At 44.6% G+C, this 15,902-nt stretch overlaps 1 protein-coding gene across 1 annotated transcript in view; it reads right to left on the reverse strand.

Moving 5' to 3' along the window:
* The window catches only part of CACNA1E (calcium voltage-gated channel subunit alpha1 E), a 1,399,715-nt gene that overhangs the window by 142,016 nt on the left and 1,241,797 nt on the right, over nucleotides 1-15,902 (reverse strand). The window contains exon 38 of the mRNA XM_085601759.1: nucleotides 922-1,018. Within this exon, the coding sequence (XP_085457885.1) occupies nucleotides 922-1,018 (97 nt within the window). The remainder of the gene's footprint in view (nucleotides 1-921; nucleotides 1,019-15,902) is intronic.

Genomic DNA, 15,902 nt, shown 5'->3' on the forward strand with positions numbered 1-15,902 from the left:
GGGCTGCTCTGGCCACATTCCATTCTCGAGCTCGGAGAAGCCCCTGTCCGGCTACATCCACTGGTTGGATGCCTAAAACAATAGATGGACTTCTTCCTACTCCCTTCAGGTGTATAGGAAATTACTGACTGATTACAATTAACGCCTTGAGCTGGACAATGTTAGACACCGGAGCCATCAATTACCTAAAGGTCTCAACAGCAGTGGAGTCAATGACAATAGCCTGAAGCTCTGATGCCCTTTATGTCTAAAGCTCAAAGGGAATACGTCCAGCATACAGATTAAGAAAGTAAGCCTCAGACTGGGGAAATCAAGGGACTTCAGTCTCATAATGAGAGAGGCTCTGAGCCCCACAATTGGTGAATGGAAGTGAATCTCACGCCGGGAGGGAATGGGCAGTGAGTAACTAATTAGGTCTGACTGTGGCAAAGACTTTGTATTCAATACTTTGGGGAAGGATGAGAGCCCCACATATGTGGAGGAAGTTAGGAATCCCAACACACTGAATGAAGGCTGCTAATTCAAATTGGGAGGGCAGAGTGTCCGCACATTCAATTAGGTTTTGTGTCATACTGAGGGCAATTGCCCGCCAATTCCACACTGGGAAGTGTGGCCAGTCTCTCACGGGAGAAGAGATTTGCTCTTACTAGGAAGTAGGGTCTATGGTCCTGTACCTGAAACTACAAAAATGGATCACACTGGTAGAAGTCCAGGCAGCCACAAATGGAGCATTTGACAATGCCTCGACCCACACTGTTGATCGATAAATTGGGGGTTGCTGTAAATATTGCCCATGGCCTTTGCTTACTTTGCATATCTCTCTGACATCCCCTTGGCTTAACAACTCACCAACCTCTAATAACCCGTCCTACCATCCATCCTGTTCTAGCTCAGCACTGAACCACAAAGGGAATTTTCTACCTTGTACGCCACTTTGGAAGGACATCTCTTGCCGAGGCCCAGCGGTGGCGACATGAGAGTCAGCATGTCATACATGTCTGTGTAATGAATACGCCCACTGCTCATGGTGCAGGGATGGGTGGGAGAGGATTGAGGCATGGGCAGGGGGGAGCATGTGCAGACAGAGAGAGAGAGAGCAATAGGGGAGAAGCATATCCATGAGAACAAAAAGCAACCGAACAGAAACAAAAAAGAAACCAAACAGGAGAGAAGAAAAAATAGACAAACAGAAAAGAAGAGGAGAGCCGTTACTGGATGCAAGTCAGTCAGGGCAGAACACACGACGCTGGTTTATACCTCGCGCACAGCCACCACGAGTGGCAGTAGTGCACGCTGCTAATCGACTGCCACCTTCTATAGATTCTCAGTTGGCTCCTAAAGAACCTCTGTAGTTTGTCTTTCCCTTTTCTCCTTGCCAAAAACCCTGCCATATGCATATTTCCAGCTCTCTGGCTGTGTGTGCGTGGTATAAACTGGATACAGGGCCCCTATGCCATGACTGACTCAGAATGCTTTTCACTGCATGGTTAGGTTTGGGCCACTTGATTCTGTGGACCTTGTCCAATGAGATGCATCCCCATCCCTCCCACTCTTGTAGCCATGCAGGGCTTTCTGGTCTATGGCTGGTTGGCCATGTATCTCCCTGACTTCTATGCAGTGGAAAGGGCTGGCCCTGCATAGAAGCTATAGAGCGGGGAAATCGTCAGTGGAAATGCCCAGTTGCTTCCACCTGGCTTTTTGCGGAGTGCAGGTCACCCAGCATGCACCAGTGCATAGAAATAAAGAAATGAAGAAACATAGAAGACAAATACCATGCTTGAGATAGAGATTAAACCAAGAACTCCATGCACATTTCTAACCCCCACCATTCAATCCCGCACCCTACACTTGCAGGAATGCGCCACCATCATGCTGCCAGTGCGCAATTCATCAGGCCCGAGTTTAAAGAGGCAGCCACTTGCCCTGTTGTCAAGACACATGTATACTGTTCCTGAGCTCGCATGTACAAAGTAGCTCTAATGCTGTTCTTGACAACCGTTGCCAGGCCTTGGGGTTGAACTCCTTCAAGAATAATTTACTCCTAATTTACCGGCTCAGTTTTCTCCATTCCCAATCACTTCACCTCTGGTTTAACACACTTATCCCACCTCTTTTAACTCTTTCTGTCTACCTTCTCTTTTTAATTCAGATCATCCCTTCATTCGATTCCACTTTTTCTACCTATATCCAAGGTATCTCACTCCCATGGTCTGGGGCTCTTGTCCTACTCAGCCTCCATTACCTCTCCTAAGTCACACAACTCCAACCATTTTTAATCTTCTCTCTTTGACAAGCTAAAGAGTTTTTACCACCAAACATTATAACATTCCTTAAAATTATGATTCTGCAATCACCTCATATATCAACATTTATAAGCATAGGTTGTCATTTGATACAGGTCAATAGGCAGGAAAATAATATCAATAGACAACATTTCTTCTGCACTGAAGGGTCTTCGATGCTAGACTGCAGTGTTATTAGACATAGATTGACAGAGTAATACCCATTCCTATGGTTGGACCCCACAGGCAATCCTCATACTTCAACTTTAACCACAGCCACCACATGATAGCCATGATCACTCTGTGCTTCCTCTTTCACTTCAGTATTGCAAAAAAGGAACTGGTTATGTCGGAAATGTTTTAAGTGTTTTAATTTTTTTTTTAGGGAGTCAGTCAGAAACAATCAATCATTCCTCAAGTAGTATAATAATTCTAACAAAATTAATTAATTCAGACACAGAAGACATACACACGTTGTCTTCTTTGCTAGAAGATATATTGATTCTGAGGAGTTCATTTCACTACATATGTTGAATGACTCCACACAGTGCTCCATGCGCAGTGTGTAAGTGCAAAGACCGAGTGTCAGCCACTAGATATATGCACTATTCGACCCATCAATTATAGCTGTTCAAGTCTGATCATCTAAAATATGCATCTGTTTAGACTGAGTCGGTTTTTAGGTCTAGCTTTCAAGACCTCTCGTATATACTTTAGTATATACTTCATCCATGATTGCTAGTGGTCAATCTTTCCTATTTGTCCCTTATTTTCAATCCACGGAGCAATGCCCCGGTACTTGTACCTCTGTTTAGGGACTATTTTTTCCTTTTGTACCCTTCCACTTGTCTCATTATAGCTTCTGTTTAGTAGGGTACTACGCCCTATCTCTAAGAGCATTTGACCAGATCGATGTTTACCTGTTCATATTACTGTTTGCCTGCGCTCCGACTTCTGTTTATGTAAACAGGGCTATAGTTCTGATCTCCTCACACTTGCTGTGCATTCAAAGACCAAGATCAAATGCCAGACGCACTTTCACTGACAACCCTCCTGCTCCGCTGCGCCTTTAACTTTGCCCCCTTTAATTTCCTCGTCGCCATGAGCCGTAAAAGGCTAGCTGTTGTGCTCTGATTGCAGTTGCTGCGACAGGGGTGCTCTGCTGCTCAGTGAGCACTTTACTTGAGCACTAGTTACATTACACATGTTCATATTAAATGGTCTTGGCCTGGGACATTAAAGTAATTGGCAGAGAATCGCTCAATGTTAAGCCACCCCCACAGTCATACTGACTAGAGCCATTTTATATCTATCTCACGCTGACTCTCTCACTCAGACCTCAGATTTTTGCAGGAGTTTTTAGGTCTCGCCTGAGACAGCGCTTTAGCGCTGCTCTGGCGAGACTTATAGTAAGCGAGTTTTGGAAGTGCAAACAGTGGCATTTCAGGCCTCCAAGTACAGTGCATGTGCCCCGGGCGCGCGCACCATTTGGCAGCCTGAAAAGCCACTGTTTGCACTTCCAAAACTACTTTCACTTTCGCCTGCCACACGGCGCTTTGAAGTGTGATCGCGATTGCGATCACTTACATTTCGCGGGCGCTTTGATGTTTTCAGTGAGCCGCGCGGCCACTGAGGACATCAAAGCGCCCGTGAACACCATTTGCCACCCCCTTCCTGCTTGTTTACATTTGAGGAAGGAAGAAGAGACCATGTTAAGAGTGGCTCCCCATTATTTCTCTGCCACTGCATTGCAGTTGAAATTAGAAGCAGACAATGTCGGGGGCCATGTATAACAACAAAAAATTATAGCTGGGTAAAAAGTGAAAGATCCCTATTTTGCACTCTTGGTATTCTGTAACTCTATATTTAGCACACTGTTTATGTACAGCACAGTACTTGTAATCACATTGCTTCCCCAACGTATTTTCTACACTATGGTAAACATAATGTAACTAATATTTTATTCCCACAGAAGCCGGTCGTGCCTCGGGAGGATGACTAGCGTGTGACAGGTCACCTAATAAAATCTGGGCTAATGCTGCCCTCTAGTGGTAATATTAAACAAGCACAAGACGGAAGAAGAGCTTAAAGCTGCCTTTCTTGCTTAAGAAATATAAGCCTGGTAAATGTAAAAGTTGGTTGTATGGCTGAACTGCCCGTTGCCGGTTACATAGTAGGCGTTATATCGCAGCATTTCTTGATCCCGGAAACATCATAGATTCTGAGATGTCTTGAACTATGTGGCCTGCAGGGTTATACAGATCCCTGCAGCGGGTACTTTAACTTACTGCGCTATTGTATAGCTCCGTGGGCTTCTCAAGGAACTGATGTGATATTACTGCGCCGTATTTATTCCACTCCCTCCTATCTCCGGGGCTATAGCATCACATAACATGATACTTTTATCCGGAAGACGCAACCATCCATGGAACTGTCAAGTTGTGGTAGAAGTATGTCAGATGCCCCCGACTGCAGCCGTTATGACATATCTCTGCAGTAGGCGCGTGAACCCAGCGGCTTCACTTTTACTCGAGTGAGTTCCCTGAGTGATCCGCTCTGGCTCATCGCCTCACATGACGCCTGCAGCTGAGAAACAACGCAGCATCAGTTAGTTTTTTTTTTAATTAAGTGTAGAGCATTAATTATTTAATTGATGATGAAGTGTCCTCTTCATCATCACTCTCAGATTACAACATCAGAGTCATATGCTTCACCTCTACCTGTAGATATTGTGGTGCATGGTCCCAAATATTGTGTGTTTACTTTCTAGGTCGCTATCTTAGCCCTAGGAGGCGAGTGAAGTAACCAGCTGTTTGGGACCCTACACAAAGTGTTCCCGGGGCCCGTCCCCCTAGGAGCTGTAGTGTAAGTCTCCCTCGAGTCGCCCCTCCCCCAGTGCTCCCCCCCCCCCGCCCCCCTCCAGCCTCGTGGGAAGCCTAGATCCGACCTCGGCAGCATTGTGACTGCCGATCCCACGCCCATCTCTGCAGTTATAGGGGCTCCGCCCCCCAGCTACTTCCCCCTTCTAGCCAAGCATGTGCAACCCCCCAGTGTTCAAGACTGTTAAATGATTCTTGTTAATTTATTGCCTGAACACGTTTCCACGCTCGTAATTAATTATATATTTATTTATTTTTTACGATCCAACACCGGCGTCAAGGCGTGCCCTCTTCCCTGCACTCGGTGCCCCCCCCCTCTTCTATCTAAGAGCGTTTATGGACACTGCGACCTGTTCCCAGAAGAGGGCTCGGAATGGCTTTGTTGTGTCTGCCAGGACGGGTGTTACTGTAGGCTGAAGTGGAACAAGCATTTGCAATGCAATAGGTCTCGCATTTACTCGAGTTTAAGCTATTGGCATTATAAATGACAATGTGTTTTATTTATGTTCCAAAACCAAAACATAAATAAAAGGCATTGTCATTTACAATGCCAACAGCTCAAACTCACGTAAATGCGAGACCTGTTGCATTGCAAATGCTTGTTTCTTTTACACTGGTTTCCAGCCACTTAATTGTGGTAATTTGAGTAGCCCATGGTCATGGACTGCAAAATGTTAAACCATGGCGACATCGTGTGGTAAAAGGAAGAAAGCACAAGATGCATATACATCGCATGCAATTTAACAGTCTGACAAAACAAACTCTCAGCATACACCGAACAGGAGCTTTAAAGTTACAACAAAAACGACAACAATGTCAATACGGAGCTTCTTGCACACTTCAATAGTGAGAAATTGAAGTTGCAAGTGGGGTTTTGCCTGAGCAATTAAAAGCCAACACTAAAGCAAAAGTTATCTTTCACACCCTTCTCTAGTGGCTGTTATTGTCCTGTGACATTTCTTCTCAAACCATTTCTCCTGAGAGACAATGTATGCAGTGGACATAACTTTGAGGAAAGCAAGCAACTACACAATAAATTTGTAGCTCAAAAATTGGGATCTATGTGGAAATATGCTTGCTTAATAAAAATTATGACTCGAGCTATTATTGTTGCCAGAAAATATGGTGAATTTGGCGTAACTTGTACATCGTCATCCACCCAAATTCTGTGATTCTGCTGCTTTGGTGTTTTCCGAAAAAATATGAATTTGCTACATAATCCATTATCTGCTTCCTAATTTGCAGATATTAACAAAATAAAATGCTTGCTTCTAGCTCCAGCTAGGATCAAACTTCACTAAAACATGACGACGTGTTATCACGCAGTGGCAGGCCATTGGCAAAGACAGGATGGTCATTTTTCAGTTGCTTATTGCTGTATTTTGGGTGATAAACTGGTACTATTGGTGGTGAAAACCATTTCCCAGTGAGGTTGTAAGGAGTTAAAATAACATAATGCATCATGCTATGGCAAAATGTGCATTATACCACATAGTGTGCCTTTTTTCTTGCCACATAATTTGACCCTCCCTTGTCACATAATACCAATGGCCCTGTGCATGATGTAAGGTGGAAAATATTTTTCTGTACAATCTTTGTGATGCCATGGCATATCTGTCGTTCTCTTACCTCTGGTATCATGCTGTACGCTGGGTCCAATGCAAATTTTACTCAAATGTTTATTCAAATGTTTTGTGTAATGTTTCGGGTTTCAGTTTCACTCCAGAGTAAAGAGATAGATAGGTGTTTTTGAAACAAAACTCAACCTGCCAAAGTAGCAATGAGTGTGTTCGGACGTCAGAATGCTAACCACATTATTCTTTCATCTCAAATGTATTGGATTAAACATTTAGGGTTGTCACATCACGAAAACAGCTGTTTTGAATAAAAAATAAGTATAAAAACAGTGCCCTTTAACGGAGGGTCTCTATAACGTTATAGGTGTGAACATATTTTTCATTGGAAATAAATTATTTTGGGCTGTGCTAATATTCCAGAAGTAGATGAGGGCCGCCTTTACAAGGCATGCAAGCAGCACGAGGCCTCAAAAATAAATTTGTCTCAAGTCAGAAGCCTTGGCCACATCCTCTCCCATTCCTTGAGATATATTACTTCACCATCTAATATATTTCCAAGTGCCTCTGAAGCTGATTCCTCAGGCTGTTCAATACTCTAGTGATGCAGTCCACACAAAATGATATAGTTATGTTGTCTTGCATCGAGGCACTTGTCTTCCTGTCTGTGCCTTAAAGAAGCATTGGAATGTGTCCATAAATGTTTCCTAAAACAAGCATGTATTTCTGAATCATACTGCATGATCCAGTGTGTATGCATAGCTCTTCAATCCTTGGCCGTATATCACCCAGTATAATGTGCTGCATGTCTAAACACTTATAAGGTCCAAAAGGTGAGACCTATTGGCTATGCTAGTGCTTGTTGGAAATGCAATCATGTCCAGCTGATGACGTGCACAACATAGGGAATCCTGATGGTTAGTGCGATATATATAATCTAGGAAAGCCAAGCACCCCTGCATAAGCAAATACGGGAGACCCTAGGGAGTCCTGACAAGACGTTGGTAGCAATTTACTGCGCACCAGGTGACTGCTTTCTATTTGGTGAAGGAAACTGAGGGGATATTTATGAGAGGCTTGCATCACATATGCACCACGCAAAGTGGAGCATGTGTGACACAAGCCTCTAAGTCAGATTTATGAAGCCACCCACAGCCACTTTGCGTGGTTTTGAATGGCTTAAAAAATCTGGAGTAAGGCAAAGCAGCACAAATCGCTGCACTAACTTACTCTGCGAAAGTGAGGCATTCCATGGGCATTGCTGTGTGTGTTCCCACGCAACATCTATGGTTTTTGCCGCATCCCAGATGGGAATGTTCCAAAATCTTACATCTTCCCAGGTGAGACGTCACCGGGAGAAATATCTTTATTTCTCCTCTTTCTTTCCTCTTTCTATGGTATGCTGTATTCAGCACACACAGAAAGTAGAAAATGCTTTCAGGGCTATTTTTCCCACACAAAAACAATCCTGCATGCAACAGAGGCACCCTTTCACCATGTCGCAAGGGTGCCTGCATTAGTGCTAGGCTGCCAAAATGGCACCAACGCAAGGGGAAAGTACAGGAATGTGCCGTATTGGATAAATAAGGCACATTCCTATCCTTTCCCAGTGACGCAGGGCAGTGCAGTAAGGTGATTTGCCACACTGCCCTGCACCACTATTTTAATAAATATGCCCCTTAGTGTGGTATTCCCTCCATGGGTGATCCTCTGGAGCCTTTGTTGAAGTCTGTAGAGAGCATTTTGAGTCTCAGCTGTGACTTAAATACACCAAGAGACTATGGTGTCTCTACTTGCTGTCCTGAAGAAGACCTGTTTGATCATTAAGTGTCACGACTACACACATGGTTCGAAGTGTCGATGAAACCTTTGTCTGAACCACACAGGTTGGTTGGCTACATCAAACAGACAAAAACCAAAGGTAGCTTGTTTCCGGTCCAGGGAAGACATGGCTTGGCAGTTCGGGCTGGACTGTTCCCATGAGGCACAGGGTCAGACTGATTTGCATATGGCCATGTCTGAACTGGGGTGGCAGAGTGGGCTAAAGAACGGTGATGGATTAAACCCAGATCAGTTGACTGGGGGTGAGTGCTTGCAATGTTCAACACTCCGTCCATCATTTCCTTTGGTTTTTGCTTTGTTCGCCATAAGTTGGCAGGGTATGCTCAGACGTGAGTCCCTTGCTCACTTTGCCACTGGTTTCAAGCAAGCCTGGCTGAAGACGGCTGAAATGCCAGAAACCGGTCCTAGGAAGCTTGTTTCCGGTCCAGGGAAGACATGGCTTGGCAGTTCGGGCTGGACTGTTCCCATGAGGCACAGGGTCAGACTGATTTGCATATGGCCATGTCTGAACTGGGGTGGCAGAGTGGGCTAAAGAACGGTGATGGATTAAACCCAGATCAGTTGACTGGGGGTGAGTGCTTGCAATGTTCAACACTCCGTCCATCATTTCCTTTGGTTTTTGCTTTGTTCGCCATAAGTTGGTAGGGTATGCTCAGACGTGAGTCCCTTGCTCACTTTGCCACTGGTTTCAAGCAAGCCTGGCTGAAGACGGCTGAAATGCCAGAAACCGGTCCTAGGAAGCTTGTTTCCGGTCCAGGGAAGACATGGCTTGGCAGTTCGGGCTGGACTGTTCCCATGAGGCACAGGGTCAGACTGATTTGCATATGGCCATGTCTGAACTGGGGTGGCAGAGTGGGCTAAAGAACGGTGATGGATTAAACCCAGATCAGTTGACTGGGGGTGAGTGCTTGCAATGTTCAACACTCCGTCCATCATTTCCTTTGGTGTTTGCTTTGTTCGCCATAAGTTGGCAGGGTATGCTCAGACGTGAGTCCCTTGCTCACTTTGCCACTGGTTTCAAGCAAGCCTGGCTGAAGACGGCTGAAATGCCAGAAACCGGTCCTAGGAAGCTTGTTTCCGGTCCAGGGAAGACATGGCTTGGCAGTTCGGGCTGGACTGTTCCCATGAGGCACAGGGTCAGACTGATTTGCATATGGCCATGTCTGAACTGGGGTGGCAGAGTGGGCTAAAGAACGGTGATGGATTAAACCCAGATCAGTTGACTGGGGGTGAGTGCTTGCAATGTTCAACACTCCGTCCATCATTTCCTTTGGTTTTTGCTTTGTTCGCCATAAGTTGGCAGGGTATGCTCAGACATGAGTCCCTTGCTCACTTTGCCACTGGTTTCAAGCAAGCCTGGCTGAAGACGGCTGAAATGCCAGAAACCGGTCCTAGGAAGCTTGTTTCCGGTCCAGGGAAGACATGGCTTGGCAGTTCGGGCTGGACTGTTCCCATGAGGCACAGGGTCAGACTGATTTGCATATGGCCATGTCTGAACTGGGGTGGCAGAGTGGGCTAAAGAACGGTGATGGATTAAACCCAGATCAGTTGACTGGAGGTGAGTGCTTGCAATGTTCAACACTCCATCCATCATTTCCTTTGGTTTTTGCTACATCAAATAGACTCCAAAACCAACTGCATCTAAACACGTGCATATTTTAGATGGCCAGACTTGAACTATAATTGATTGACCGAATATTGTATATATCTATTGACACACACTCATTCTTTGCACGAGCACATTCACACTGAAGTCAGAGCACTTTGTGGAGTCATATAATGTAAGTAGTGAATTGATCTACTGTGAGTTAATGTATCTCATAGTAAAGAAAAAACGTGTGTCATCTGTGTATGGATGAATTAGTCTTGTTAGAATGGATGTACTCTTTAAGGAAGGACTGTTACTGACGTGACTCCCTACAAGAATGTAAAACCACTTAAAACACCACTATCTTGTTTATACTGTAATTAACCAGGTTCTGAGGAACATAGGGTAAACCCCATGTCACATCCTTCCTTGCTTTGTCTGATTTTAACGAGATATTTCTTGTACCTTACAATTACTCCAGGGAAATGCTGATAAACTAGTAATGACAAGTGGGTAGTCTATTTAGCTACTGCACCTTCTTTGCCTTCTGCCACACACCCATCCACTAATAACTAGCTAGGGAGATCCCTGCTGACACAAGAAATGAGAGCAACATGATTACAGGGAGTGGGATTCTCATTTGATGCACCAAACTTAGGAATAGTATTGTTCAGCCTAAACCATGGTCATGCACATGTATTTTGCCACAACATGTAGTAGGGCAGCTTCCCAGTTCAGTACTGATCTAACACTATGCAAGGCAGCAGCCCAAAGGCCTTGAGGAGAAAGTGAGGCAGCCTCTTGTCTGCTCATAGAATTTGGGAAGCAAACAAAGGTACGTGGGGATAACTGGCTGCTCAATCAAACCTCAGCAACACAGTTACATCATAGACAAGAACAGTCTTTTGTGCAACACCACAATCAAAGCCCAATATATATATATCTGGTTGAGATGCCGATTGTGGTGGGCGCAAGGTGGGTTGATTGATGTCAATAGAGTCACATGAGGTATATACGCCTGTTAACATCAGCAGGAGAAGTAAAGATATTGATAATTTGTAGGTTGTGGTCAAATTGACTAAGGGTGTAGAGTTCCTGCAGGAATAACTTTGGAGATTGGGCAGTCTTGGTCCTAGTACATGCTTGCTGGCTTGGGGGTGGGTTCATCCTGTTTGGTGAGGGACCTGGAGAAGGTAACAGGGGCCATGTGAGAAACTTGGTTGTTGATGAATGGGGGGTGAGCTGAACTACAAAATTCCCTATATTAACCTGTGCTTAACCCTCGGTAGCTTGGCACAAAAGCAGTCAGACTTAAAAAAGAGGCAATGTGTAAAGTGTTTATGCAGCACACAAGCAGTAATAAAAGTGAAAACACAACACAAGAAAAATCCCACATCAAATTATAAAAAGAGAATAAACTTTAATAAATTATTTGACACCAAAACGACTAAAATCCAATCAGTAGAACTGGAGTTATGATTTGTAATTTATTTTGTAAAATTGAGCTCCTAAAAGATCAACATGCCAACCACGACTATCTAGTCATGCGAGACCGGGTAAAATCCGAAAAATATGGCTGACTGCAACGGAGCATGGGTCAGATACAAAAAACGGATTGGGCCTGGTCAGCGCTTACCTTTGGACGTAGAAAATGTTTAGAAGAACAAGTTCTGAGAAGGTAAAGTTCAGCGCGGCAAGGCTGCAAGCACTTTTTTGGAAGTCAAAAACCTCCAGTGGGACGAGTCAAGATGCAGGAGCCAATCAGAATTCCAGGAGTCCAGATACCTTTTTGGCGAAGGACCATTAAACAGGATTTGCTGCTGCAGAGAAGAATGTAGTGAGTGCCTCCACAAAGTCAGGCCGACTGGTGATGCACCTTCGGCAGATAGATGAGCAGGTTGGTCCCAGTCTTCTCTCAGTTCTCATGGCAGTTTTTAGCCAAACACTTTCTATGTCCCAAGTTTTGCAATTTGGCTATCTGAGAGCCTTTTATGACTGGAGGGGCACCACTTGGGGGGGTTAGGACCCACTCAGGCTGGGTCCAGGTGTGGGCTCAAGATGGTGGGGGCCTGTTATGTCCCTGTGGCTCTGAACAGGAGGCCAGTAAACTAGCCCTTGGAGTCACCCTGGTAGTCCTGGGTTCAGGTGAGGAAGCAGGGCTCAAGAAAAAGGACAGGCCTCTGAGGGTTCAAGGATGGCTCCAGGGAGCAAAGCAGTCTTGTGGAGTACACAGCAGACCACAGCAGAAGAATGCTTCTGCAGGTCCAGAAAGTGAACTGAAGAGTGGGTCTGAGGGCCCTATTTTTATACATGGTGCCTTATTGTGAAGTAGAAGCAGTTTCTAGAGGTTTCTCTTGGAAGTGGTTGGAATTTCCTGACTCCCCTGCCCTGGCTCAAAGCTGGTTGCAGTAACAGTATGGTGGTGACAAGCCCTCTGTGTGAAGGCAGCGCAGAGCCTATTCAGTTGCAAGTGTGGTTTTGCTCAGCTCCACCACTACCCCCACCCCCATCCTACCAGCAGATGGCCCATCCAGGCACACCTAATCCCTCTATTGAGTGACTGTCTGGGGAGAATTCACAAAGTCTAACTGACAACTGCATTAACCTCTTCAGTGCCCATGACGAGCTGGACTCGTCATGGGCCGCGGTAGCGCTGTGCCCATGACGAGTCCAGCTCGTCATAGACCCCGCCCGCTAATGCAACGGCCGGCACAGGGCGGGGAAAGGGGCGGGCACTGAAGGGGTTAACTCATGTAAACTAGGACAGGCTCTAGGCACCAAATGATAGAAGGCAAGAAAATGCCATCTTTCTAAAAGTGGCATTTTCAAAATTGCAATTTAAAATTTGCTTTTACCTTTTAAGATTTGTAATTACAATTTCATAGATACCAAACATGAAATGCTTATATATCTCCAGTCAAAGTTACCACTTATTAAATGTTATAAGGCAGCCTAATGTTATCCTATGATACAGGTAGGCCTCACCGTAGTGAAACAAATGTAGGAATTTTGTCACTACCAGGGCACATGAAACCTAAAAGTAGATTTCCACCTTTTTATTACAATGCACCCTGCCCTATGAGCTATATAGGGTGTACCTTTGTGGTGGCTTATATGCAATGAAAGGGGATGTTAAGGCTTGGCAAGGGGGATATATTGCCAAGTCGAATCGCAGTTTAAAACCGCATTGAGGTTGCAATGGCAGGCCCTGGACATGTTTTTAAGGTGCTACTTAAGTGATTGGCACAATAGTTGCTGCAGGTACACTAGTAACATTTAGTTTACAGGCCCTGTGTATATGGTATCCCAATCTACAAGGGAATTATAAGTAAGTTAAATATACCAAATAGTTGTAAACCAATTTTACCATATTTAGGAAAGTGAGGACATGCACTTAAGCATTGGTTAGCAGTGTCCCAATGCCAACATTAACGAATTTCAGCAAAAATAAAGGGAAACAAGCAAAAGGTTTGAGGAAAGACCACCCTAATTCTGAGAGGTCTATCAAGCCTGAAACTAAAGATGTATAGTGAGGTATAACGTAGGGACAATAATAGGGTAGGGGGTTTGATAGAGTCACACATCAGAAGGATTGATTTTTTTATGGAGGTTGGGGAGAAGCTTAAATGAAACAATGTGTTAATTCATTGTAAGGGTCATAATTGTTTGTAAAGTTAATTGGTACTAGGGTGTATAACCACTGGGTGGGCTATGTCCATGTCTCCATGTCCCAGCATCATAGACCCTGAAGGAAACACGCCTATATTCAGGAAGCAGACCACGAACTTTGAGGAGGAAACTCTTCACCAATATGTGGTGGATTGGCTCCTGACCTATCATATAGCAGTATCTGGCAGCAATTCACAGAAGTTATCCGTAGACATGCAGAGGGGTGAACTATTTGTATACATTGGAGTAAATGTTTGATATGCATGCAGGAAAGTGGCCTGCTGATACAAAGGGGAATGTCCCGCTGATAAGCAGGTAAATGGACAGTTGCCATCTTTTTGTTGTTTGATTTTGACGCGCACAATTGAATAGAGTAATCTGCAGCCATGTATATGAAAGATACTAAACATGCGAAGATGCAGGGCATTATCTGCAGATGTCTATGGTAGCAGTACACTTATATGCAGATCACTAACCTGAGAATATGCTGAGCGACACCCATGAGTATGCATGAAAGCAGCTTGACAGCATGCATGGCACTAGCCTACTGCAATACAGTGGAGAAGCCACACGCAGGAAACCAACCCAGTGACATACATGGAAGCAGAACATCAGCATAAAGGGAAGAGGGGACGTCAACATTCAAAGAAAAACTGGACATTCAGGGGCCTAGTACACTAGTGTACAGAGGACCACTAATCCTTGGAGCAGCCATCCACCTATGTGTGGGTGAGCAGCTTACAGGCATTCAAGGGAGCAACTCACTCAAATGCAAGGGAGAAACCCAGCAATAGACAGGACAGCAACAAGGTAGCCCACTGTCAAGCAGGATACAGCACTTGGATATAAAGGGGAGAAGCCCATCGAAAAGCAGTACATTTGCTTTGCAACATGGAGGTGAATAGCCCACTGACCTACAAGAGAAGCAGACAGTCACTCTGTTGTGGAGTGGACAGCTAACATGCCATGCACCGGCCTGCTGCCATGCAATGGCTAGACCTTCGGACATTCCAACTGGCATTCATGAGAATGGAGTGTTGCATGCAAGGCTATGACCTGCTGAATAGAGAAGGAAGGCCTGAAGGCTAATGAGGGAGTCATCTACTGACAAGCAGGGGATTCGCCTGCTCCTATTCACTGGAGTACCCTGCTCATATGAAGAGGAATATCCTACTCATATGAAAAGGAATACTTCCTCAACTGCAGACAGCAGCATGGTCGCATGTTGGGAAATTGCAAGTGGTCCGAAGATTTAGATAGATGTGAACAGAGAACGGAAAAAGGAAAGTTACTAACAATTCTAGTTCTCCATTATAAGCCTCATTAGCAGGAAGAAATTCTCAGAATTCCTAATTTCCCCAAAACTACCTCACTGTAACATTTACAGTAGAATGGAGACAGGCTGACTTTTCCCCCACTCTGTTAGGGTAGAGTGTGGGCAACCATTATGAATAAGACTAAGGTAAACACACAATGGACAACTATAATTATAGGCAAGTAATTTTTTACTTTTCCATCATGGTTTCTTCGTAAAAATTCCTAACCTTCTGAACATAATTTAGCATCATTCTAAATAAGGTAGAGGAATACTAATTAACAGAATAGAGGGATGGCACCACCCTCCTGTTGATACTATGGAACAGATTTTTTAACAAACCCTACCATATGTGATCAGAGTATAGGAAATATTGCCAGCAAATGTGCGACAACACCACAACTCATGACACCTCTCTAAAATTGGGATATTTCCAAGGCATGCAACCGTGGGTGCCTTTATCCACTGTAAGAGAACTTTAGGATAGCTATGTAAACTTTGTTAAAATATCTCGTCCTACAATTGCATACAAATAGTCAATCTTTTGTGTTTCTTTCCTGCATGCAAAGTTCAAAGAGGGCTTTGGTCCTTCGAGTCATGGAGAAAGCTGGTGATAAGCTGTTCATGTACATGCAAGTAAAGCTGCAGAGATTCATTGTTTCTGAAGCCACCTGATGCAAGTATTCTTATGGGACATGGGCAGCCCAAGCACAAGAGATGGCCAGGTGTAATGAACATCCCTGGTACACAGAG

The sequence above is a fragment of the Triturus cristatus genome, chromosome 4_2 (genome assembly GCF_964204655.1).
Source record: "Triturus cristatus chromosome 4_2, aTriCri1.1, whole genome shotgun sequence".
Taxonomy (NCBI): Eukaryota; Metazoa; Chordata; class Amphibia; order Caudata; family Salamandridae; genus Triturus; species Triturus cristatus.